The following is a 27443-nucleotide window of genomic DNA, read 5'->3' on the forward strand; positions in this document are numbered from 1 at the left end:
GACCAGAACAGCTAGGATCAGGAAGACTGAAGCTCTGTTTGTTCTGTATGTGGCCAACAAGGTTGGCGATCCTGCTTCAAAGTAGACAATTGCTCGCTGGATCTGTAACACGATTCAGCAGGCGCATTCTACGGCAGGATTGCCATTGCCTAAATCGGTTAAGGCCCATTCCACTAGGAAGGTGGGCTCTTCTTGGGCGGCTGCCCGAGGGGTCTCGCCACTACAACTGTGCCGAGCTGCTACTTGGTCGGGGTCAAACACATTTGCAAAGTTCTATAAGTTTGATACCCTGGCTGAGGAGGACCTCCTGTTTGCTCAATCGGTGCTGCAGAGTCATCCGCACTCTCCCGCCCGTTTGGGAGCTTTGGTATAATCCCCATGGTCCTTACGGAGTCCCCAGCATCCTCTAGGACGTTAGAGAAAATAGGATTTTACTTACCGGTAAATCTATTTCTCGTAGTCCGTAGAGGATGCTGGGCGCCCGTCCCAAGTGCGGACTTCTTCTGCAAGACTTGTATATAGTTATTGCTTACATAAGGGTTATGTTATAGTTGGTCGATCTTGAACCGAGGCTATGTTACTTGTTCATACTGTTAACTGGGTAGTTTATCACAAGTTATACGGTGTGATTGGTGTGGCTGGTATGAATCTCGCCCTTAGGTTACCTAAATCCTTTCCTCGTACTGTTCATATCCTCTGGGCACAGTTTCTCTAACTGAGGTCTGGAGGAGGGACATAGAGGGAGGAGCCAGTGCACACCCAGAATCCAAAGCTTTCTTAAAGTGCCCTATCTCCTGCGGAGCCCGTCTATTCCCCATGGTCCTTACGGAGTCCCCAGCATCCTCTACGGACTACGAGAAATAGATTTACCGGTAAGTATAATCCTATTTTTCCAGGGGTATCCTATTAAGCATGATAATTGGTTGCACAAAAAAAATAATGGTTTTATCGCGATTTTTGCCCTATGGTCAATATCAGGCTATCCAATTATAACCCTTTTTTTTCGTGCAACCAATTACCCGTAGAAACGCTCAGGGGTAAATTTACTAAAGCTTCTAAAACAGAGAAGTGGTAACAACCAATCAGATTCTGTCTCTCTTTTCTCTATTGCCTTTTAGAAAATTATAGACCTGCTATGGGCAACATCACCAATTCTCTGTTTTACAAGCTTTAGTAAATTAACCCCCCTAAAAGCCACGGACCTAGGTGTTTTTGTGGCACTTATCACAGAAAAAGGCTTACTTGTCAGGGATTCGGTTTTGCCTACCAGAGGGACACAAAACCAAATCTATGAAAAGTGTCAGCACCGTTGCTAGTAGGATAGCCCCGGGTGTGTCATTTAGTTACGGTAAAATACTGCAGCTAATTGGATACCGCCCTTATTCCTAATTTTAATAAAAAAAAATGTATTGAATGGAAACTCAAATAAATTCATAGAATATGAGATGTTTTGGTTTTTACATTTTTCTAAATTTCTAAAAGTTTCTTAACTTATTCTAATTTTAGAATTTCTCTATAATTTAGGAAGCCCCAGATTGTGTTAAATTCACTATTATATCAAATCACCAGATAATTAAAAACAACACATTTTGTCATGTTCATAATACCTTTTGTTTATGACAACTATAACATACAACTTGTAATTTAGTTCTCATGTTCAAAATTTATTTTTGCCATCTGGTAGGCACAGAAAGCTTTCTACAAAGTCTTTGGTACTGAGCTTCATTGCATCTAGACTACAATTAGCTGGAACAAATGCAAAAGGAATATATCATCAGAGACATTATAAATTATTACATAGAATTCTTTATGCTTTTAATATTAAGTATCAAAGTGACTTGAGGTTAACAATGTCCGTAATGTAAAAGTTTTCAAGTTTATTTCATTTCTCATTTGTTCAGCAATTTTGGAATTTGGTGCTCTTATTGACAAATTAATGAAGGTTGAATTTCAGTGTGGCTTCTACTTTCATGATATGGGATGTATTTAATCAACAAACAAATATTTAAAGCTAGATTTGCCGGATCCACTAGAAGCTTTACATATTGGATTAAGTGCACTACACCAACCATAACAAAATCATTTGATTATCTAAATGACAGGAACAAATATATTTTCCTTTACATTTTATAGTTTCCTTCCCTTCCCTTCCATTTCCATTTGCAGAGGGCAATTGGTTCACTATTGTATATGAATTTGCATAAATGGTAATCCATAACAGAGATTAAGGTCTTGCCCAGCCGAATTTGCCCACCACACTTTACTGCAGCTCGATCTTGCTCAAAAGTGTTTGCTACCCCCATAGGGTAGTGGGCGCTTTTGGCCCAACAGGGATGCGAATTGTCTGGGCGAAGGGTGCAAATTGAGCGGCTGTTGGTGGCATTTAAATGCTGCGGCAACGGCAATTCAACCCCTTTGCTGGTAATTGAATTCCTCCCTAAATCTAATATTTGCATGGTAGGGTAGCCAGCATGAAGAATCTTCTCTCTTAAATAAAAATAAAGTCAAATTCATTGTAATACAGATGTGTCCTGATAAACCAAGCCTCAATATGTGCAAGACACCTGGCTTCAGTGAGCCACACCAAGCAGTGTCTTTTTTCTTTTCCACCCTAATGTGTGTCTTAAGCTGCTGCATGAGACTACACTAATTTAATATGTGACACTTGTGACATGTGACTCACTTGTATATCTGTGTGCGACTGAGTCTGAATGAAGATATGAAACTTGATGGGCAAAAAAGCAGCGGCCTTGTATACAGATTCAGACTCAGTCACACACAGATGCACAAGTATCACACATCAAATTAATCAGTGCAGTCTCGTGAATCAGTTTTGTCACATCACATTGCGAATAAGATTCCCAAGGCGAGTCGCGCTGGACTTGGCGCACTGAGAAGGGTTGTTTGGCACAACTGCAGCAATAGTGTATGAGGACACCTCTTTACTTCTTAGGATTGAGAAGTTGCATCTGAACAGAACACAAGACATTGGTACAGTGACCTCTTAATAGATTAAGAGTTGTGTAGTCTTAATGCCATGTTTGGTGAAAAGCAAATACAGTGTATCCAGGGGCATAATGTGGGCGGCACAGGTGGAACTCACACTCTAGGCATCAGCTGCACTGGATTCGTTTTTCCTGATGGTCCTAAGCAGAACAACTAGAAAATAATAGGGACGCGTTCCTCACTTCTGTTCCTCACCCTGATGTCCTCCCCTCTCCCTACTTCCCACGCTCACTAACTGCTATTGTAATATTTACCTGGCTTCTGGTTGCACACGGGGCACCAGTTTCGAAGAGGGCGAAGTGAGTAGTGTCCTTGGACTGTTAAAGTTAATGCTGCTGCTGGAAGCATGGAGTATTCGAAATCCGTACATCAGGCTCATCACATCTATTTATACAGATATCCACATCCTGCTAGAATCCTAAACCCTTCTGCTCTTCCCACATCCAGCAGATTTGTCTTCTCCTCAGATCCAGAATACTGATTTGGTGTCCTCAGATCCAGAACATTTTGGGTCATTACATGTCAGAACACCTAGGATCTCCTCAAACCTTGTGGTCTTCCCAAATCTAACATAAATTGGGGCACCTGTGCTCAATTCACAGAGTCTCATGGTCAGGTGTTGAAACCAGTTCCCAGGGTTTCCTAATATCAGCTCTTGGAGGTCTCCTGTGATGTCCTCCTGGGGTCTCCTGTGATAAGCTCCCCAGGTCTCCTCAGAACAACATGCTAAACATCCTTGGACTCACTTCATCTTGCCTCCACATGCTGGTTCTCTCCCCTGACACACTTTAGTACTGGGGAGGGAACTCTGTAGAATGCGCTTGCTCTAGATGACGTGGTCCCCAGCAATGTCTGTAAGTCTGTCACCAGGAGAATTTCTTACTAACAGTCAAGTACAGAGGTGTGATATTGTAGTATATAAGTCCACCATTAATTGCTCTTTATGAAAATAAACTGTGGGGAAAATGTGGACCTACTGATAGCTAAAACTTGAGCAAAACTGGAATCCGCAGCAGGACATTATTGGAAGCACACTAGCAAATCCACAACAATGCCTTATAAAGAAAAGAAAGAAAATACAAAGAAGCCCTATAGAATACCTTAACGTTATTGCTGCTAAAAAGTATTCTGAATCAGTGGTTGACTAGATTTTTTTTATCCATGTATTTCCGTATTGGTCTATTTATGTTTTCATTAAAAAAAAAATCTGTTTTCTCTAACGTCCTAGTGGATGCTGGGGACTCCGTAAGGACCATGGGGAATAGACGGGCTCCGCAGGAGACTGGGCACTCTATAAGAAAGATTTGGTACTATCTGGTGTGCACTGGCTCCTCCCTCTATGCCCCTCCTCCAGACCTCAGTTAGATTTCTGTGCCCGGCCCGAGCTGGTTGCACACTAGGAGCTCTCCTGAGCTGCTAGAAAGAAAGTTTAAATTAGTTTTTTTATTTTACAGTGAGACCTGCTGGCAACAGGCTCACTGCATCGAGGGACTAAGGGGAGAAGAAGCGAACCTACCTGCTTGCAGCTAGCTTGGGCTTCTTAGGCTACTGGACACCATTAGCTCCAGAGGGATCGACCGCAGGACTCGTCCTTGGTGTTCGTTCCCGGAGCCGCGCCGCCGTCCCCCTTACAGAGCCAGAAGCATGAAGATGGTCCGAAAAATCGGCGGCAGAAGACTTCAGTCTTCACCAAGGTAGCGCACTGCAGCTGTGCGCCATTGCTCCTCATACACACTTCACACTCCGGTCACTGAGGGTGCAGGGCGCTGGGGGGGGGGGCGCCCTGAGCAGCAATAATATCACCTTGGCTGGCAAAATAACCACAATATATAGCCCCAGAGGCTATATATGTGGTAATTACCCCTGCCAGAATACAGAAAAAAGCGGGAGAAAAGGCCGCCGAAAAAGGGGCGGAGCCATCTCCCTCAGCACACTGGCGCCATTATTCCCTCACAGTTCCGCTGGAAGGAAGCTCCCTGACTCTCCCCTGCAGTCTACACTACAGAAAGGGTAAAAAAGGGAGGGGGGCACTAAATTTGGGCGCAGTTTAATACAATAAGCAGCTATAAAGGGTCATAATTCAGTTAGTCCCTGTATTATTATAGCGCTCTGGTGTGTGCTGGCATACTCTCTCTCTGTCTCCCCAAAGGGCTTTTGTGGGGTCCTGTCTCCTTTAAGAGCATTCCCTGTGTGTGTGTGCGGTGTGTCGGTACGGCTGTGTCGACATGTTTGATGAGGAGACTTATGTGGAGGCGGAGCAGATGCCTATAAATGTGATGTCACCCCCTGCGGGGCAGACACCTGAGTGGATGGATTTATGGAAGGAATTACGTGCAAGTGTCGACTCCTTACATAAAAAATTTGACGACATGCCAAATGCGGGACAGCCGGCTTCTCAGCTCGTGCCTGCCCAGACGATTCAAAGGCCGTCAGGGGCCCTGAAACGACCACTACCTCAGATGGCAGACACAGATGTCGACACGGATACTGATGCAAGTGTCGACGACGATGAGTCAAATTTAATGTCCACTAGGGCCATTTGTGGCATGATTGAGGCAATGAAAGAGGTATTACACCTTGCTGATATAAACCCAGGTACCTCAAAAAAGGGTATTATGTTTGGGGAGAAAAAACTACCTATAGTTTTTCCCCCATCTGAGGAATTGAATGAGGTGTGTGAAGAAGCGTGGGCTTTCCCCGATAAAAAATTGGTGATTTCAAAAAAATTACTAATGGCGTTCCCTTTCTCGCCAGAGGATAGGTCACGTTGGGAAACTCCCCCTAGGGTGGATAAAGCGCTCACACGTTTGTCTAAAAAGGTGGCACTACCGTCTCCGGATACGGCCGCCCTAAAGGAACCTGCTGATAGAAAGCAGGAGGCTATCCTAAAATCTATATACACACACACTGGTGTTATACTGAGACCAGCTATTGCTTCAGCCTGGATGTGCAGTGCTGCTGCTGCTTGGTCAGATTCCCTGTCGGAAAATATTGACACCCTAGACAGAGACACTATATTGCTAACCATAGAGCATATAAAAGACTCGGTCTTATACATGAGAGATGCACAGAGGGAGATCTGCCGGCTGGCATCTAGAATAAGTGCTTTGTCCATTTCTGCTAGGAGAGGCTTATGGACTCGGCAGTGGACAGGAGATGCAGATTCTAAAAGGCACATGGAAGTTTTGCCTTATAAGGGTGAGGAGTTATTCGGGGACGGTCTCTCAGACCTTGTTTCCACAGCAACAGCTGGGAAGTCTGCATTTTTGCCCCATGTCCCCTCACAGCCTAAGAAAGCACCGTATTACCAAGTACAGTCCTTTCGACCCCAGAAAAACAGGCGGGGAAAAGGCGGGTCCTTTCTGTCTAGAGGCAGAGGAAGGGGGAAAAAGCTGCAACACACAGCAGGTTCCCAGGACCAAAAGTCCTCCCCCGCTTCTTCCAAATCCGCCGCATGACGGTGGGGCTCCACAGGCGGAGCCAGGTACGGTGGGGGGCCGCCTCAAGAATTTCAGCGATCAGTGGGCTCGCTCACGGGTGGATCCCTGGATCCTTCAAGTAGTATCTCAGGGGTACATGCTGGAATTCGAGGCGCCTCCCCCCCGCCGTTTCCTCAAATCAGCCTTACCGACGACTCCATCGGGCAGGGAGGCTGTGCTAGAGGCCATTCACAAGCTGTATTCCCAGCAGGTGATAGTCAAGGTACCCCTACTTCAACAAGGCCGGGGCTACTATTCCACACTGTTTGTGGTACCGAAACCAGACGGTTCGGTGAGACCCATTTTAAATTTGAAATCCTTGAACACTTACATAACAAAATTCAAGTTCAAGATGGAATCGCTCAGGGCGGTTATTGCAAGCCTGGACGAGGAGGATTACATGGTATCCCTGGACATCAAGGATGCTTACCTGCATGTCCCTATTTACCTTCCTCACCAGGAGTACCTCAGATTTGTGGTACAGGATTGCCATTACCAATTCCAGACACTACCGTTTGGACTGTCCACGGCACCGAGGGTATTTACCAAAGTAATGGCAGAAATGATGATACTCCTTCGAAAAAAGGGAGTTTTAATTATCCCGTACTTGGACGATCTCCTTATAAAGGCGAGGTCCAGGGAGCAGTTACTGGTCGGAGTAGCACTATCTCGGGAAGTGCTACAACAGCATGGCTGGATTCTGAACATTCCAAAGTCACAACTGGTTCCTTCCACTCGCTTACTGTTCCTGGGGATGATTTTGGATACAGAACTGAAAAAAGTGTTTCTCCCGCAGGAGAAAGCCAAGGAGCTGTCATCTCTAGTCAGAGACCTCCTAAAACCAAAACGGGTATCGGTGCATCGCTGCACACGAGTCCTGGGAAAAATGGTGGCTTCATACGAAGCAATTCCATTCGGCAGGTTCCATGTGAGGACCTTCCAGTGGGACCTCTTGGACAAGTGGTCGGGATCGCATCTTCAGATGCATCAACTGATAACCCTGTCTCCAAGGACCAGGGTGTCTCTACTGTGGTGGCTGCAGAGTGCTCATCTTCTAGAGGGCCGCAGATTCGGCATACAGGACTGGGTCCTGGTGACCACGGATGCCAGCCTTCGAGGCTGGGGAGCAGTCACACAGGGAAGAAACTTCCAAGGACTATGGTCAAGTCAGGAGACTTCCCTACACATAAATATTCTGGAACTGAGGGCCATTTACAATGCCCTAAGTCAGGCAAGACCCCTGCTTCAAAACCAGCCGGTACTGATCCAGTCAGACAACATCACGGCAGTCGCCCATGTGAACTGACAGGGCGGCACAAGAAGCAGGATGGCAATGGCAGAAGTCACAAGGATTCTCCGATGGGCGGAAAATCACGTACTAGCACTGTCAGCAGTGTTCATTCCGGGAGTGGACAACTGGGAAGCAGACTTCCTCAGCAGACACGACCTACACCCGGGAGAGTGGGGACTTCATCCAGAAGTCTTCCTACTGTTGGTAAACCGTTGGGAAAGGCCACAGGTGGACATGATGGCGTCCCGCCTCAACAAAAAGCTAAAGAGATATTGCGCCAGGTCAAGGGACCCTCAGGCGATAGCTGTGGACGCTCTAGTGACACCGTGGGTGTACCAGTCGGTTTATGTGTTCCCTCCTCTGCCTCTCATACCAAAGGTACTGAGAATAATAAGAAGGCGAGGAGTAAGAACGATACTCGTGGTTCCGGATTGGCCAAGAAGGGCTTGGTACCCGGAACTTCAAGAAATGATATCAGAGGACCCATGGCCTCTACCGCTCAGACAGGATCTGCTGCAGCAGGGGCCCTGTCTGTTCCAAGACTTACCGCGGCTGCGTTTGACGGCATGGCGGTTGAATTCCGGATCCTAAAGGAAAAGGGCATTCCGGAGGAAGTCATTCCTACGCTGATAAAAGCCAGGAAAGAAGTAACCGCGAACCATTATCACCGTATTTGGCGAAAATATGTTGCGTGGTGTGAGGACAGGAAGGCCCCAACAGAGGAATTTCAGCTGGGTCGCTTTCTACACTTCCTACAGTCGGGAGTGACTATGGGCCTAAAATTGGGTTCCATTATGGTCCAGATTTCGGCCCTGTCGATTTTCTTCCAGAAAGAACTGGCTTCACTGCCTGAAGTTCAGACTTTTGTAAAGGGAGTGCTTCATATTCAGCCCCCTTTTGTGCCTCCCGTGGCACCTTGGGATCTCAATGTGGTGTTGAGTTTCCTAAAATCACATTGGTTTGAACCACTTAAAACTGTGGATCTGAAATATCTCACGTGGAAAGTGGTCATGTTATTGGCCTTGGCTTCGGCCAGGCGTGTGTCAGAATTGGCGGCTTTGTCTTGTAAAAGCCCTTATCTGATTTTTCATATGGATAGGGCAGAATTGAGGACTCGTCCCCAGTTTCTCCCTAAGGTGGTATCTGCTTTTCACTTGAACCAACCTATTGTGGTGCCTGCGGCTACTAGGGACTTGGAGGATTCCAAGTTACTGGATGTAGTCAGGGCCTTGAAACTTTATGTTTCCAGGACGGCTGGAGTCAGGAAGACTGACTCGCTTTTTGTCCTGTATGCACCCAACAAGATAGGTGCTCCTGCTTCTAAGCAGACTATTGCTCGCTGGATTTGTAGCACAATTCAGCTGGCGCATTCTGCGGCTGGATTGCCGCATCCCAAATCAGTGAAAGCCCATTCCACAAGGAAAGTGGGCTCATCTTGGGCGGCTGCCCGAGGGGTCTCGGCTTTACAACTTTGCCGAGCTGCAACTTGGTCAGGGGCAAACACGTTTGCTAAATTCTACAAATTTGATACCCTGGCTGAGGAGGACCTTGAGTTCTCTCATTCGGTGCTGCAGAGTCATCCGCACTCTCCCGCCCGTTTGGGAGCTTTGGTATAATCCCCATGGTCCTTACGGAGTCCCCAGCATCCACTAGGACGTTAGAGAAAATAATATTTTACTCACCGGTAAATCTATTTCTCGTAGTCCGTAGTGGATGCTGGGCGCCCATCCCAAGTGCGGATTGTCTGCAATACTTGTATATAGTTATTGCCTAACTAAAGGGTTATTGTTGAGCCATCTGTTGAGAGGCTCAGTTATATTTCATACTGTTAACTGGGTATAGTATCACGAGTTATACGGTGTGATTGGTGTGGCTGGTATGAGTCTTACCCGGGATTCAAAATCCTTCCTTATTGTGTCAGCTCTTCCGGGCACAGTATCCTAACTGAGGTCTGGAGGAGGGGCATAGAGGGAGGAGCCAGTGCACACCAGATAGTACCAAATCTTTCTTATAGAGTGCCCAGTCTCCTGCGGAGCCCGTCTATTCCCCATGGTCCTTACGGAGTCCCCAGCATCCACTACGGACTACGAGAAATAGATTTACCGGTGAGTAAAATCTTATTATGTCATTCAACTTTAATACCCTTCGGTTTTTGTCTTTGGCTCTAAGAGGACCTGAGAATCCCTTTGGCCTGACAAGGGAGAGGACACCCAGTAAAATGTGTTCCTAAGAGGTAGTACAGCTGTAAGCAACCTATCAATTGGAAAGATCTATATAGTGTTTGTTGTGAATAATAAAATGATGAGTACATTCTGAGCATTGTATGTTTGCATTTTCTTTCAGTGCATGAAGGAAAGGTGGGAATGGTATCTATTATTCTGAAGCCTGGCCAGACTATAGATTTGAAACGCACTTATGAGCACACCGTGATGTACCTTCCTGGTTATGCATGTCCACGATTTTTAAGATTGCAGGTAGGGAGGTTTAAAAATACTGTCTGTTACTTCTGGGGGAAAATTATAACACCTGACACCTGTCTTACTTTTCCGATACAAACTATTGCTGTGCTCCTTTCTGTTGTTACAGTACCTGCAAAATCAGCCCCATCCCCTGACGTACAACCCCTCTCTACCTAAGTACAAAATAACACCTTCTAAACAACAGGCTGATGCAAAGTTGAACATACACCTATTTGTACTGCACGTCTAGTGTTCTATACCTATTTGTGCTTCATGCCTAGTGCTATACATCTATTCGTGCTGCATGCCTAGTGTTTTACACCTATTTGTGCTGCATACCTAGCATGATGCACCTGTTTGTGCTGCAGGCCTAGTGTTATACACCTGTTTGTGCTGCACATCTAGTGTTATACACCTATTCGTGCTGTATGCTTAGCGTTATACACCTATTTGTGCTGCATGCCTAGTGTTATACACCTATTTCTCTAACATCCTAGAGGATACTGGGAAATGTAGTAACCATGGGGTATAGATCGGGTCCATAGGAGCCTGGCACTTTAAGTAATCATTAGTGTGTGCTGGCTCCTCCCCTCTATGCCCGTCCCAGCAGACTCGGTTTAGAAAAATGTGCCCAAGGAGCTGGGTGCATTCTTTTGCTCTCCAAAGAGTTTTCTTCAGAAATGTATTTTAGTTTATTATTTTCAGGAAGTACTGGTTGGCAACCAGTCTTCCTGCATCGTGGGACTTAGTGGGGGACCGAACCAACTTCCTCAGAGTTAATGGTGCGTATCCCCGCTGACAGGACACTGAGCTCCTGAGGTGATGTTTCTCACACTCCCAGAGTGTGAGCCCACGCCGGCAGCATGCCGCCACCCCTAACAGATGCCGAAGACACGGTGCAGTGAGTACAGACACTGGGGTCCCGGTTAGCGGGTCCCCGGTGAACATGGCGGCATGAAGGGACAGCGATCACCCAGCATACGGGCTGCGGGGCCCGCTGCATACCCCACACTGGCGATATATAGAAAAAGGGTTACACACACTTTTATTTTTTTTTACACAATATGGAGTAAAAGCCAGTATAAAAAACGAGAGGGACCGCGTGTCATTGAGGGGTGGCGGGACTTCCCAGAGAGCGGGACCAGAAGCTGAAAGGCACCATTTCCTGCTGCTGAGTACAGACTGCATGCGGAGGCTACTCCTCCACAGAGCCACTAAATAACAATTGTACTAGTACAAAGGGCCTTATAGTGAGGGGGGAGCATATAGACAGTTTTTACACTACTGTGTGGTAATAATATATATATATATATATATATATATATATATATACACCCATCGGAGAGCTGCTCTGATCTGAGGTATTGTGTGCTGATCCCAATCCTCTCTGTGCCACTCCATTCAGGGTTGTCTGGGCTAAGTGTGCTGTATCACTAATGTGTTGTTCACTGCACTGTGTTTTCTCATTTAACTCTGTGGTTTCTGCTAAAAGCATGTCTGAAAATAAGATGTAAGGCTAGGTTTACACCTTCCTCACAAAAGTATCTAATTTGTACCCAAAACTCTACCCTCACAGGTTAGTGGTTTGCAGGAACCTGAGTGGTTGGAATCATTTAAGTCAATGATTACTAATATAAAAAGAGACAGACCCTAAAACAGTTCATGATTACTACTGCTGATTATAGGCAGGCTCCTCAACCCCCCACCCCCCTCCTCCCCGCCCCCCCGGTAGTCTCTAATAACACACTCCCACAGATATTGCAGTCTAGCTCTGATCCTGAAATTCCTGAGTTAGATGAGAGTGACTTAGAGGTGGATGAGGATAATTCCCTGTTCCTGGGAGTTGAGGCCCTGATTTATGCTATTACAGAGGTCCTCAACATTCCAGATAAGGAAATAGAACCAGTAGAGGATTTTTTTTTAATGTGAAACCAAAATCCTCTGCAGCATTCCCTGTTTCAAAGGAATTAAGTTCCTTTCTAAAGAAGCGTGAGTAAATCCTGACAAAAAAAATGTATTACTCCAAAACGGGTACTAATTCCTTTCCCTTCCCTACTGAGGATAGGAAAAATTGGGAACCAACAGTGGAAACCTCTGTGTCCAGACTGCCACGTAAAATTGTACAACCTGTACCTGGGGCTATTTCTCTCAAAGACCCGGATGACCGCAAAATTGAACTACACTAAAATCAATGTATAATGCATCGAGTGTAGACCAACGCACTACCATAGCGGGTGGCTGGATTTCAAGAGCCATGGTAAATTGGTCTGATAATATTATAAAAGGGTTTGATACACTAATCCTCAGGAAGAGATCATTTACACTTCTGCAACATATCCAAGATGCTGCAAACTTCATGAGGGAGGTTGTTAAGGAGTTAAGTCTCATTAACGGCCGTGCCACTGCTATAGCGGTATCGGCTAGCAAAGTCCTGTGGCTGCGACAATGGTCAGCAGATGCGGACTCCAAAAAAAGGGGTAGAGAACCTTCTTTTTACAGGGGATGCCTTGTTTGGGGAAGAACTGAACAAGTGTATATCTCAGGTGACGGCAAGTAAGTCCACATATCTGCTGTCTGCTGTGCCTCCTGCTAGATGTCCCTACCCTGGGCCCACTCTACAATCCTTTCATGTGGCCAGATACAGAGGCAGAGCCAGAGGTGCCTCCAATGCTGCTAGAGTAACTCGCGGTAAGCCCCGTAAACCAGCGGCTGCTGGAACTTCGGACCAGACTTCTGGACTATCTTTCACAAAACCCTCCGCATGACAGTTGGCCCCAGCAGCAAGGCGACTTTCAGGTAGGTGCTCGCCTTCAACACTTCGCCCACATATGGGAGAAGTCCTGCCGGGATCCTTGGGTGAGAGATCTCATATCCCAAGGATACCGGATGGAATTTCAGGAGCTGACTCTTCTCAGATTCTTCAAGTCATGCTTACCAGCTTCACCTGTGGCAAGAGTTACCTTGAAAAAAGCTATTCAAAAACTGCTTTTATCAGAAGTTATTGTCCCAGTACCTCCTCCGCTACACACAAAGGGATTTTACTCAAGTCTCTGTGTAGTTCCAAAACCGGATGGCTCTGTATGGCCGATCTTGAACCTCAAATCCCTGAACCCTTATCTTCAAGTGTTCAAATTAAAGATGGAATCACTAAGAGCAGTGATATTAGGTCTGGAGGAGGGGGAGTTTCTAGTATCCCTGGAATATCAAGGATGCATACCTGCATATCCCAATATGGCCCCTCATCAAGCGTACCTTTGGTTTGCTGTACTGGACCACCATTTCCAGTTTCAGGCCTTACCCTTTGGTCTCTCCACAGCTCCAAGGGTAATCACGAAAGTCATGACAGAGATGATGCTACAATTGCACATGATGGGAATCATCATAGTCCCATACCTGGACGAGCTCCTGATAAAGGTGGTGTCCAGTGAACAGCTGCTGCGCAGCATCAACTTGACTACTCATCTTCTTATGGACCACGGATGAATCCTACATTTTCAGAAGTCTCACCTGGAACCGTCTCAGACAATTCAGTTCCTGGGAATGATCCTGGATACAGTGTCCCAGAAGGTATACCTTCCAATGGACAAAGCCTTGACTATTCAGTCTTTGGTCTGCTCGGTGCTAAAACCACGCAAGATCTCAGTTCATCCTTGCGTTTGTTTGCTGGGCAAGATGGTAGCCTCCTACGAGGCAATACAGTACGGCAGGTTCCATGCACGCCCGCTCCAACTGGATCTGTTGGACAAGTGGTCAGGATCTCACCTACACATGCACCAGAGTATAACACTGTCGCCAAAAACAAGGATCTCCCTGTTATGGTGGCTACAAGTCTCCCATCTTGTGGAAGGTTGGAGTTTCAATACCCAGTCTTGGACTCTGCTAACAACGGATGCCAACCTCTGGGGTTGGAATGCTGTGACTCAAGGGGCCCAGTTCTAGGAGAAGTGGTCGTGTCAGAAATCTACTCTTCCAATCAACATCCTGGATCTCAGGGCAATTTATAATGCTCTTCTACAGGCCTCATATCTCCTTTCGACATCAGGCATCCAGGTGCAGTCGGACAACACCACGGTGGTGGCTTACATTACCTAACAAGGAGGAACAAGAAGTAGGGCCGCAATGCGAGAGGTATCATGGATACTCCGCTGGGTTGAAGCCAAAGCAAGGGCCATCTTAGCCATATTCCTTCCAGGAGTGGACCACTGGGTAGCGGACTTCCTCAGCAGGCTTGATCTCCATCCGGGGGTTATGGGGCCTTGACTCAAGTTGTTTCAACAACTTTTTCACCGGTGGGGTTGTCCACAGATAGATCTGATGGCTTCTTGTCACAACAGAAAGCTGAGTCATTACTGTTCCAGACTGAGGGACCCTCAGGCATCATCGATAGAGGACCTGACAACACAGTGGACTTATCAGTTCGTGTATCTGTTCCTCCATTTCCTTTATTTCCAAGAGTTCTAAAAAGACTTTAAAAGGGAAAGAGTTCAGGCAATTCTAATTGCCCCAGATTGACCTCGTCAGGCCTGGCATGCAGACCTCCTGAACATGTTTCTAGAGGAGCCCTGGCCTCTGCCGCTCCTCTGGGATCTTCTTCAACAAGGACCGTTAGTCTATCCAAACTTAATATGGCTACGTTAGACGGCTTGACAGCTGAGACGGAGATTTTAACTAAAAAAACGATCTCCGATCCAAGGTTATTTCCACTATGGTCCAGGCTTGTAAGATGGTCACATCCAAACATTACCACCGTATCTGTAAGAAATATGTCTTGTGGTGCAAGGGTAGAAAACATCCTCCTACAGAGTTTCGACTGGGCAGTTTTTTCTGCTTTTCCTGCAAGCAGGTGTGAATAAGTGCCTACGATTAGGCTCCATCATAGTTCGGATTTCAGCTCTCTATCTTCTTCTAGAAACAAATGGCGGTACTACCAGAAGTACAGACCTTCCTAAAGGGTGTTCTTCACATTCAGCCACCCTCTGTCCCTCCCACAGCTCCATTGTATCTCAATGTGGTCTTGACCTTTCTCCAGTCAGACTGGTTTGAACCCTTACACACATCTCTCCCACCGCTCAGCACAGCGCGATGTGTGCTGAGCGTGCGTGGGGAGACGGTGGGGCTAGATTTTAAGCAGCGATCGCTCCGTGAGTACACCCCTTAAAAGCCTCAATGTTATCAATACAGTACATCAAGTTGCGGTCTCCCACCTTCTATTCACCTATACACTCCCTAAGAGGCATGCGTGCTTCCATTTGGTTTTTATTGTAATGAGCCTATTTTAACTGCGGATACTGCAGTGTTCTGCCAATACTAAAGTAATACCTTTTCTCCTATGCTGCGCCCTATCTTTGTCACTTCCTAGCTTACAGTGATTATTCACTTAGCAGCACTGAGCAGCATTTCAGACCTTCAGAGGCTTTCTCTAACATTAATTGCAGCCAAATAAGCTCCTAACCCCTGCTTGGCATTTTGACCCTTGTGTTAAGGTTAAAATGTGCTCTTAATACTGAACCAGTTCTTTTTTTTGTACTACCCTTAACTCACCTGCATTAGGCATAGGATGTTCATTGTAACTTAAGGCAGGATCTCCATTATGTTTTCACATTGCTTGATAATGCACTTGGTATCCTTGTAAAGCACTATGGGGCTGATTCAGACCTGATCGGTGATGTGCGTTTTCGCACAGCAGCGATCAGGTCTGAACTACGCGTGTGCCGGCGCATGGCAGACAGCCGACTGCTGTCGTAGCCCTGCGATCGCCTCTGCCTGATTGACAGGCAGAGACGGTCGCTGGGCGAGTGGGGGTGGGCCGGCGGCATTTGGCCGTCATTTAGCGGGCGCAGTCTGGGCAACGCTGGTGTGCCCGGACCGTTGGGGGGGGCGGGCTGTGGCGGCTGCGTGACGTCACATGCAGCCGCTGCGACCCGGGCAGCGTCGAGTAGCTCCCTGCCAGCGCACAGGAGCTGCGCTGGCTGGGAGCTACTCCTGAAGCACAAAAGCATCGCCGCTGTGCGATGCTTTTGTACTTGTGTGACGGGGCAGGGACTGAAATGCGGTGCGGGCAAGCCCTGTGCTGGGCGTTCCCCCGCATGTCAGTGTGACTGATCGTAGATGTGCTAAATTTAGCACATCTACGATCAAATCTGAATTAGCCCCTATGTACCTTGTGGCACTAAGTTTTAATGAAAAATAAATACATATTTTACTTTGATTTATCCTGTTACACAATGTATGCTAAAATAATTATCTAGTCTAAAAAATTAAAATTCTTTGTATTGATGATTTAATTAAATGTGTCTGCTTGTAGTCTCATTTGCCTTCTCCAAAAGCTAATAGAGGAATGCCCTGGTAGTCCCTACTCGATATTGTGAGCGAACATCTACAGTATATAGGGCAAAGAATAATGCTACAGCATTTTCCATCATTTTTCACTGAACAGTGAGTAAACTGAAAAAGAGTTAAAAGATTAATTTAATGCGGATCTCAGACTTCTATTAACAATCTGAAATATTCAATGTTTAACACTACCATTTCTACAGTGCTCATTTTAGATGGAACAGGGCTTACCATAGGTTTATATATAATAGGTTTAAGTAAATCTTCTCGTGACCTTAGAGGTTGTGATTTGAACAGTATTAAAACTAATTAAAGAGCAAACTGGATTAACTGTTTAGGCTCCAGCCTTACATAAAGAATGAATTGTGCTGAAATAATGCACTGTATGTGTTGCTTTTGTAAGAAAGGTATGCTATACATTTAAATTCATAGATATACACTCATTATAATGAATGTTTAAAAAATGATTAACTGGTGATGATTGTAACCTACGTTTGTTCTGACAGACCCATCCTAATTTTTTGTATACTTCTGAGATTTATTTATCAATACAGTAAATAGTCCCTTTAATTCTAGATGAAGATAATCCAGACCTGGCAATTGAGTTCCACTATGAACTCTAATTTGTAATGTCCTTGAATAATATGTGATCTCCATCTAACCTCCATAATTTATGTTATTACAGTTTTGACACCGTAAATGTCCCCTGTATATACTGTGTTTGGAAACAGGACCAATAAGGGAAAATGTATTCCTGTCTAATTACTGTACCTTTAAAAAGTGATCCCTGTAATGGGGACACTTAGGGGGTGTTTGCCCCATTACTAATTGCTGGTAAAAATCCCTGCCGTGCAGGGAAAGGCTATTTAATTAAATCAGGTGCGGAAACCCACTGATTATGCGCAAACTACTAAATCAAGCTTTTTTTCCCCCCGTGTGCAACCCGATTTTGTGTATTTTTCAGCACACTTTACAGGTATATACCTACGGCATGGCAATTAGCTAATTTAATGATTCAATTAGGGTCGGATTCAATTTGCAGCAGTAATTTACCGTACGGGGAAAAAACTTTTACGCCCAAGGCTACTCAAAGGCAGCCCCTAATTGTTGCGCGCTAAATTTGCCGTTAATGCACATTAACCCATAGGTTCCAAAACAAGTACCCGAAGCGATTGGTTAATGCATTCACAGCACCCGCGATAAAGGCACATACCACAGATTTTTTTCAAGCCTGCTTCAGACTCTAACAGAAATCTGCATTAAGTGCAGCCTGCTTATCGCGGAGCTGTAATTGAATAGCACCGGCAGACCAATTACCCTGCGGTTAATTACCACTGCTAATTGAATCAGACTCTTGCAGTAGCTTCCAATGTCTGTCACCTTTATCCAGCTGATCATGAAGGGGCCATGCACTTTAAAAAGGTTACTTCCTTTTGGACAGTTCCTACTTAAACTGATATCTCCAACTACACCATTCTATTAAGGTTTTACAGATTAATACTGAATTTAAGTAACGCCATTCACACTAAGAATACTTTGGTGTAGGTCCCCTCTGTAGTAAGCAGCTTTAACAGATAGGGAAGGCATCTTTTAATCAAGATCTGTACTTTTTGGAGCTCTATGGAGCATTAGACATTTGCAGTAATGTGTGAATGGAATAATTGGAGGCCAGGATGCACCTTCAATTGACAGTTTATATAAAAAGCTCTGATTTATATCTCTTCTGCTCCAGAGAGACCGGACAGGCTTAAAAAAGGTGATTGGCTGAGGACCTAGCCTTTTATGAGGATCAGGATCAGAAATTCATACAGTGGTGGGGGTACCATAAGAGACATCCTCACAAAAGTGTTCTTGTACGATTAGGAGGATTGGGTCACTGTGTTTAGGTCCAGAATGTCTGTTTCTTGCCTCTTGTTGATCTCATTTAACCCCTGTTATCTGATAGCAAAAGTGGAAGCCTTGTTTATGGCAACAGATTTAGGGGTATATGCAATTGAATTCGACACAATTCGACAGTCACATACCCTCCCGTCGGGACCCGAATTCGACATATTCAATAAAAACGGATTCCCGCTGTCGAAAAATGGACCAATTGACGGATAGTGTGCGTCCTGGATTCAACTTTTTGGACAGCACAAAAGTGTTTAAAAACCCAGAAAAAAATTGCGTGGGGCCCCCCCTCCTAAGCATAACCAGCCTCGGGCTCTTCGAGCCGGTCCTGGTTGTAAAAATACAGGGGGGGGGGGAAATGACAGGGGATCCCCCATATTTTTACAACCAGCACCGGGCTCTGCGTCCGGTCCTGGTGCAAAAAATACGGGGGACAAAAAGCGTAGGGGTCCCCCGTATTTTTAACACCAGCACCGGGCTCCACTAGCTGGAGAGATAATGCCACAGCTGGGGGACACTTTTATACTGGTCCCTGCGGCCGTGGCATTAAATCCCGGCCGGGGTACCCTGGAGGAGTGGGGACCCCTTAAATCAAGGGGTCCCCCCCCTCCAGCCACCCAAGGGCCAGGGGTGAAGCCCGAGGCTGTCCCCCCCATCCAAGGGCTGCGGAGATAGCCTTGTGTCAAATAAAAGAGTATTGTTTTTTGTAGCAGAACTACAAGTCCCAGCAAGCCTCCCCCGCAAGCTGGTACTTGGAGAACCACAAGTACCAGCATGCGGGGAGGAAACGGGCCCGCTGGTACCTGTAGTTCTACTGCAAAAAAAATACCCAAATAAAAACAGTACATAGACACCATGAAAGTAAAACTTTATTACATACATGCATACCGACACACACATACTTACCTATGTTGACACGGGGCTCGGTCCACTTCTCCAAGTAGAATCCACGGGGTACCTGAAAATAAAATTATACTCATCAAAATCCAGTGTAGATCTGTCCTCTTCTGTTTTGTAATCCACGTACTTGGCAAAAAAACAAACCGCATTACCCGGACCTCGAACTGAAAGGGGTCCCATGTTTACACATGGGACCCCTTTCCCCGAATGCCGGGACCCCCCGTGACTCATGTCACAGAGGGTCCCTTCAGCCAATCAGGGAGCGCCACGTCGTGGCACTCTCCTGATTGGCTGTGCGCGTCTGAGCTTTCAGACGGCACATCGCACAGCCGCTCCATTATCTTCAATGGTGGGAACTTTGCGGTCAGCGGTGAGGTTACTAGGGGTGACTAGTTGTGGATTTAATGCCACGGCCGCAGGGACCGGTATAAAAGTGTCCCCCGGCTGTGGCTTTATCTCTCTAGCTAGTGGAGCCCGGTGCTGGTTTTGAAAATATGGGGGACCCCTACGTCTTTTGTCCCCCGTATTTTTTGCACCAGGACCGGATGCAGAGCCCGGTGCTGGTTGTAAAAATACGGGGGATCCCCTGTTAATTTTTTTCCAGTATTTTTACAACCAGGACCGGCTCGAAGAGCCCGAGGCTGGTAATGCTTAGGAGGGGGGACCCCACACATTTTTTTTCGTGATTTTTAACCCATTCCCACCCCTTCCCACTAAAAAACATGCTCTGATCTCTCCATATTATTTTAGTCAGTAAAGAAAAAAATATATTCTTTTAAAAAATATATAAATAATACTTGTGGCTCCTAATAGACAAACCAAGTAGATAATCCCTTCTAATATAAATAGATATGCTATTAGCAACAAAAAAACACAAAAAAAAACATGTTTTTAAAATTTTTTATTAGATTCCGCCAGAAAAATGAGGCGGACTGAAATTGACGAAATGACTGTCGAAAAGCACTGTTGTCGAATCGACATTCTTCAATTGAATATACTTTTGTCGAAAAGCCGCATTTTTACCATTGCAGACATGTCGAATTTAACAACTGCGAATTTCAAAAAGTCGAATCTGAAACGTCCGTTTTTTTTGTCGAAAGGTACTGTATTGCATTGTCGAAAAAAAAATTGTGTCGAAAATGCCCCGTTTTTCGACATTTGCGGCAATTCGACCCCAATTGCATATACCCCTTATTTGGACCAACAGTATCTCAACCCTGTCCACCACCATATAACTGAACTTAATATTGACATACAGTACAGGTTGAATATCCCTTATCCAAAATGCTTGGGACCAGAGGTATTTTGGATATCGGATTTTTCCGTGTTTTGGAATAATTGCATACCATAATGAGATATCATAGCGATGGGACCTAAGTCTAAGCACAGAATGCATTTATGTTACATATACACCTTATACACACAGCCTGAAGGTCATTTTAGCCAATATTTTTTATAACTTTGTGCATTAAACAAAGTGTGTGTACATTCACACAATTCATTTATGTTTCATATACATCTTATGCACACAGCCTGAAGGTCATTTAATACAATATTTTTAATAACTTTGAGTATTAAACAAAGTTGGTGTACATTGAGCCATCAAAAAACAAAGGTTTCACTATCTCAGTCTCTCTCAAAAAAGTCCGTATTTCGGAATATTCCGTATTTCTGAATATTTGGATATGGGATACTCAACCTGTATAAGCACAATTTACTCAATTAAATAATTTTTGCAGAATTTATCAATAAGAAACTTCTGCCCTAGGGGTAATGTTAAAAAAAAATGCTGATACTGTAGAGTGTTGTGATTCAAAGAATTTGGGGAATCACTCTTTTATGGCATAGATATGTTCTGGAGCAAAGAAGTCCATGAATCAAAAGTCGCTTTTGGACCTACAGTATATAACACTAGAAATTATGTGAGTCTAGTTATTAGAATTAAACATTAGTAGTGGTAGTGTTTTGTTTTTAATAGTATGTTGACATTTTGTGTATGTTTTTGTAATATAAAAATACCATGTAATGTTTTTGAATAATTATATTATACCCACATGTCAAACTTACCCATGTCAAACTTCTTGTTTAATATTGTTATCCTTCTATTTTATGGTCAGAGATTACTTAGTACAAACAGTGTATTTATGATTTTAACATAAGCAACTTAAATTTGGACCTGTGAACTATGTATAAAATTGTACAGAGGATTGAAAAAGTAAGTATGGGTGAATCTCCAAACTACATATCAATGTATGTGAACATTTTTGTCCTCAAACACGATTGTACAGCCACAATTTTAATGACTGTATGTTTTACTTTTCTTTCTTTCAGGAAAACATGGAAGTAACTGGTACATTTAAGCAGCAAAAATTCCGTCTCGTGGAACAAGGATTCAACCCATCAATAACATCAGACCCAATCTATTTCTTAGATGATTCCGTAAAATCCTATGTTCCAATGACTAAGGACATTTATGACAAAATCGTTAGGGGTCTTTTAAAACTATAATTTCTTTACATGCTTATTATTTCCACTGAGCGAAAACACTGAAACTGTGATGTTTAACCACTGTCAGTACAAATGTATCCCATAAAATATGACCTCACCTACTGTATGCTATAGCAAAACTAATGTTATCTGCTAAACTATGGGGTAGGTATGTCATACAGTACTTAAATAAAAACTGCATTCATAACATGAGACATTTTTGACACATGGAAAATGACACTAACACATTTAAAACTTGTTAAAAACACACTAACCTTTTTTTTTTTTTTTTATTATCTACCTTTTTTGTAATAAATGTATAATAATATACATAGTATGGTGCAGGGTTCTCTCTACGTCTCATAACTTTTATATCCTCCAGATCATTACTGTATTTCTTATTCATGCATTGTAATCTGAATACAAAAGCTGGGGGTGTGGCCTAGCGGCAAGAGATGTGTTTACTGCCATTGGGCAATGCGGGATGACATCACTTGGGGGTGTGACTAGGTTGGAACTGACCAAAGATATTCAAGAGAAGAAAAAGTACCTAAAAGATTGCTTATACAACAAATGCATTGTGCTAACAAGTGTTCCTGTTTTTGTTTCACTGTTGTAATTCCTTAAATTTCATTAGTAGGAGCTTCTCTGAATCCCAGTAACAGGTTTCTTCTCCTGTTTTTCCCCAAATACTTTTGTATTGAAGGAAGGTAAGGTAAAAGTGATAACGCAGCACTATTGTGTCAGTAACTTACATCTCTTCGCAGTTTGTTACAAACTTTAATAAAATAGCACTGAACACTATGGGCTGATTTGCAGGCTCCGATGGTGAGTTATTGCAAACAGCACTCACGCAGAAGCCAATTTACACATTTTTGCATATGTCCTTCCTATTCTGAGTTGGATGCAGCTTGGCAGGCTCTATTATTCTGTGGAATTTCGTGCTTTGGGACGTGAACCGGGCAGTGGCAAATGAACAGCCTTGACTTGCGGGACTGTCATGGAAGTGTTGTAGGCTTGTATCAAAAGCTCAGTGCAATTCTGAATTTAGCGTATAGGGAAGGGAAGCTTGTATGTGACTGATCTCTTGCACAAAGCATGAAGTTGGTAAAGTGTGCTGGAAAGGCTATTGGCAGCTACACCCATTGACTCACAGTGGCTGATTACTGACCTCTCTCTCTCTTACCTGTGACCTTACCACCAAGCTGCATACAGCATACCTTTCCACATTGAAGTTGGGAAATCGAGATGATAACGGCGTGCTTCCAGAAAGTGGACCCATCTCTTGCTGTATGCATAGCCTTGTCCTCAATTTGAGGATGTGATGTTACCCCTAGAGACACCTGACTTCTGAAGTAATAAACGCACTCACAGCTCAATATACCTCCCAGTAATTCCAGAAGATGAAACAAAGGTACTGATGGGGAGGTGGATGTCATTGTCCACCTAGGGACAAATGACCTGGCTAATGCTGAACTTATGGCCATAAAAGATGAATTTAGGAAGTAAGGGACTGCTCTGAAGCAGGTGGCAACCACTGTAACTTTTTCAGAAGTATTTCTAGTACAGAGGGGAAGACAGAACTCATTGCATCAGAAACTTCAATATTTTGCTAAGGACATGGTGCAATGAGGAGAGATTTGGATTTATAGGCCATAGTCACACCATCTGGAAAGATAAGAGCTTATACAAAAGTGACAGCCTGCACCCATCTTCAAGGGGAACTACAATACTAACTGAACAGTTTGGATGCTTCATCAAGAACTATTTAAACTAACAGAGGGGGGCAGTGAACCAAATAGAAATAAAGCAATCTGCTCCCCCAACACAGAGGTATTGTTTCTGCAGGCAAAGGGAATAGGAAGCATATCCACAGCAACAGAAGATAATTCAGATCAAACCCAAATAAACATAGGCAGAGAGAAGAACATAGCTAGGAACAGGAAAAGCACAAACAAAACTCTAAAAGCTATGTGTGCAAATGCTAGGAGCTTAGAAAATAAAATCCCAGAACTAATGGACTGAAATAATGACAACGGATGATCTAGATATTGTGGCAAATACAGAGTCATGGTGCAATGACAATCATGACTGGGACATGGCTATACCGGGATATAGTTTATTTAGGAAGGACAGAATGGGAAAAATCGGAGGAGGGGTAGCAATGTATGTAAAAAAAAAAGCATAAATACTACCTTAATACAAAGTATTGAAGAAAAAACTGACGCCCTTTTGGTAACCACAGAAACAGGGGAGAAGTCGATTATTCGTATTGGCATGATATACAGGCCACCAGGGCAGGAAGAGGAACTGGACAAGAACCTATTGCAGGACATAACTAAAATGGCGTTAAAAGGAGAGGTAATATTCATGGGAGACTTTAATCTTCCTGATGTAAACTGGGAGGTGTCTGTTGCTAATTCCACTAGAAGTAATTAATATTTAATTTAATTTAAATTTCCTTCAGGGAGCATCCCTCCACCAAGTGGTGAGGGAGCCCACTCGGAAAGACGCAATATTAGACTTAATACTTACAAATGGAGACTGAATAGGACGTAAAAAGTGTATTAAAACCTGAGATCCAGTGATCATCAAGCAGTATGGTTCAGCATAAAGACAGATCCTGATTCATCCCATACAAAAAACAAATTTTAGGAAGGCTGATTTTGTAGGGATGGGAAAATGTGTAAGCGATTCTTTGGCAGAATGGAGGAACTTGGAAGCAGTGCAGGAGAGGTGGGAAACATTAAAAGTGTAATATTAAAGGCAACAGACCTTTGTATCAAAAGTGTTAGGTAAAACACAAGAAAAAGGAAGCCAGTGTGGTTTGCGAAAGAAGTAGCAAATATTGTGAAAGTAAAAAAGATGGCTTTTAGGAAATTTAAGCAGACACAAAATAATGAAGACAAAGAGATATATCTTGTTAGACAGAAGGAGACTAAGAAGGTAATCAGATGTGCAAAGGCACAAACTGAGGAGAAAATGGCCCTGTCAGTGGGTAAAGGAGGCAAAACTTTTTTTAGGTATATAAGCGAAAGGAGAAAAACAAAGGGTTGAATAATAAAATTAAAGACAGGAAAATGAAAAAAGTACATTTACAGAGGAGAAGGTCCTAACAGAACTCTCAAAGATGAAAGTGGACAAATCTATGGGGCCAGATGGGATACATCCAAGGATACTAAAAAAACTTAAAGAGGTGCTGGTAGCACTATTGACAGAATTATTCAACCAGTCATTAGCTACAGGAGTAATTCCAGAGGACTGGAAAAGAGCAAACATAGTCCCACTGCACAAAAGTGGAAGCAAGGAAGAGGCAAACAACTACAGACCAGTGAGTCTTACATCAGTAGTAGGGAAATTGATGGAAACACTCTTAAAAGAAAGAGTTGTAGATTACCTCAAATCCAGCAATTTACGGGATCCCAAACAGCATGGATTCACTGGGGGGAGATCATGTCAAACAAATCTTATTGACTTTTTTGACTGTGTGACTAAAGTGATGGATAAAGGTGGAGCCGTGAATATAGCTAACCTAGACTTTAGTAAGGCTTTTGACACTGAGTCCACATCGCAGACTGCTAAATAAACTTGGAAGCTTGGGATTCGATACTAGGATTATTGAATGGATAAGATCTTGGTTGGAGGATAGAAAATAGAGAGTTGTGGTAAATGGAGTGCATTCACATGAGGGAAATGTTACCAGTGGAGTACCCCAGGGATCTGTACTTGGACCAGTGCTTTTTAATATCTTTATTGTTGACATTGCAAATGGCATTAAAGGGAAAGTATGCCTTTTCGCAGATGACACAAAGGTATGCAACAGGGTAGACACACCAGGTGGGGTAAAACAAATGATTAAGGATCTAGGTAAACTAGAGGAATGGTCAAGAGTGTGGCAATTACAGTTTAATGCCAAAAAAATGCAAAATCATGCAATTGGGTCTCAAAAATCCAAAGGCTAAATATAGTATTAATGGCATTATACTGGAAACTACTGAGGAGGAAAGGGATGTAGGAGTCACTATTTCAGGTGACTTAAAGGCAGGTAAGCAATGTAACAAGGCAATGAGGAAGGCTAGTCAGATGCTTGGCTGCATTGGGAGAGGAATCAGCAGCAGCAGAAAGAAAGAAGTAATAATGCCACTGTATAGGTCATTGGTATGGCCTCTTCTTGAATACTGTGTTCAATTCTGGAGGCCATATCTTCAAAAGGATATTAATACATTAAAGACTGTACAAAGAAGTGCAACTAAAATGGCGCATGGCCTACATCACAAAACATACCCAGAAAGACTAAAAAATCTCAATATGTACAGATGGAGCCCTCCTCATCTATCCATTTAATAGGATTAAGTGAGCCAGGACAGTCAGTCTTAATCCCCTGCTGTATTGTTCTCTCTGAATTGTATTGCAGCTGAGAACAATAGATGAAAGGCTTATGCTAATAAGCCTTGGTGCACCTAGGCACAGCAGAGAAGCCTAGATGAGCGAGGCTAAATCTGTATAGTTTTGAGCAGAGAAGGGAAAGGGGGGACATGATAGAAACTGTCAAATATATCAAGGGTTTTAACAAAGTCCAGAAGGACTCCAAATGAAGAGAAGCAATAGGACACAAGCACATGCACTGAGACTGGAGGGGAAATTTGAGGAAAAATGACTTCACAGAAAGGGTAGTGGATAAGTGAAATAGCCTCCCATCAGAGGTGGTAGAGGCTAAAACAGTAGAGCAATTTAAACATGCATGGGATAGACATAAGGATGTCATTACAAAGAAATAAGGATCAAGTAAGGTTTGAGATAAAAATATGGTAAAAAACGGGCAGACTAGATGGGCCAAGTGGTTCTTATCTGCCGTCAAATTCTATGTTTCTATGACAGAACGGAGGGTCCCTTAGAATGAGAACAATCCCATCTAAATCAGGATAGTTTGGAGTATGCCGCAGTGTGGTTGCATCAGCTAATGGTTACATATTGGGAGCTAATGCCTACATAGACGGTAACACAAAATGAAGTGGGTTGTGAGGACAAGCCAGTAAAGTCTAAGGCCTTGGGGGGACAAGCAGTGATAAAAGTGGAGAAGTGAGCCAGTGGAGAAGTTGCCCATGGCAACCAATCAGCATTCATGTAACATTTTAATTTGCATACTAAAAAAGTATACAGAGCAGCTCAATGGTTGCCATGGGAAACTTCTCCACTGGCTCACTTTTGCACTTTTATCACTGCTTAGTACATGTTCCCCTTAGTATCTACTACCCGTAGCAACTAAACTAAACAATATTACTCTACAGGTGTCTTCTATATTAAAGTTCACAGGTATATTGTTGTATTAGAAGATATACATGTGTGTGCCTAATATAGTAATGGAAATCATTTGTCTTAAAGTGGAAAGGCAAAAAAAACATTGAGGAAAGAATGTCTTCTCATATGGTGTAGATTCATTTGTAATCTAAAACTCTCTGCAATTGTAGAAATATTAGGAGTCTTTATGGCAATAGTATAACAAGGTAAGAAGATGAGCTTAAATGTTACGAGATTTTCCTTACCAAACAATATAGTAATTATATGTGACTAATTATCCTGGAGTATTTGATTTAGAGA

General features: G+C 43.8%; 1 protein-coding gene across 4 annotated transcripts in view; it reads left to right on the top strand.

Annotated features, from left to right (window-relative positions):
• SLC27A6 (solute carrier family 27 member 6) overlaps positions 1–22053 on the top strand; it is a 195749-nt gene extending 173696 nt beyond the window's left edge. The window contains exons 9-12 of one of the 4 annotated variants that reach the window (XR_010250365.1): positions 10120–10250; positions 16540–16670; positions 21476–21573; positions 21690–21777. Coding sequence is in view for 2 of the 4 variants with exons in the window: in XM_063964253.1 (XP_063820323.1) it covers positions 10120–10250; positions 21690–21866 (308 nt within the window). In the remaining 2 variants the exon portion in view is untranslated. Of the gene's footprint in view, positions 1–10119; positions 10251–16539; positions 16671–21475; positions 21574–21689 lie in introns of all 4 variants that reach the window. The other 3 variants (XR_010250359.1, XM_063964253.1, XM_063964254.1) reach the window with 3 other exon arrangements.
• The last annotated feature ends 5390 nt before the right edge of the window (positions 22054–27443 follow it).

Source organism: Pseudophryne corroboree, chromosome 1, assembly GCF_028390025.1.
Source record: "Pseudophryne corroboree isolate aPseCor3 chromosome 1, aPseCor3.hap2, whole genome shotgun sequence".
Lineage (NCBI taxonomy): Eukaryota > Metazoa > Chordata > Amphibia > Anura > Myobatrachidae > Pseudophryne > Pseudophryne corroboree.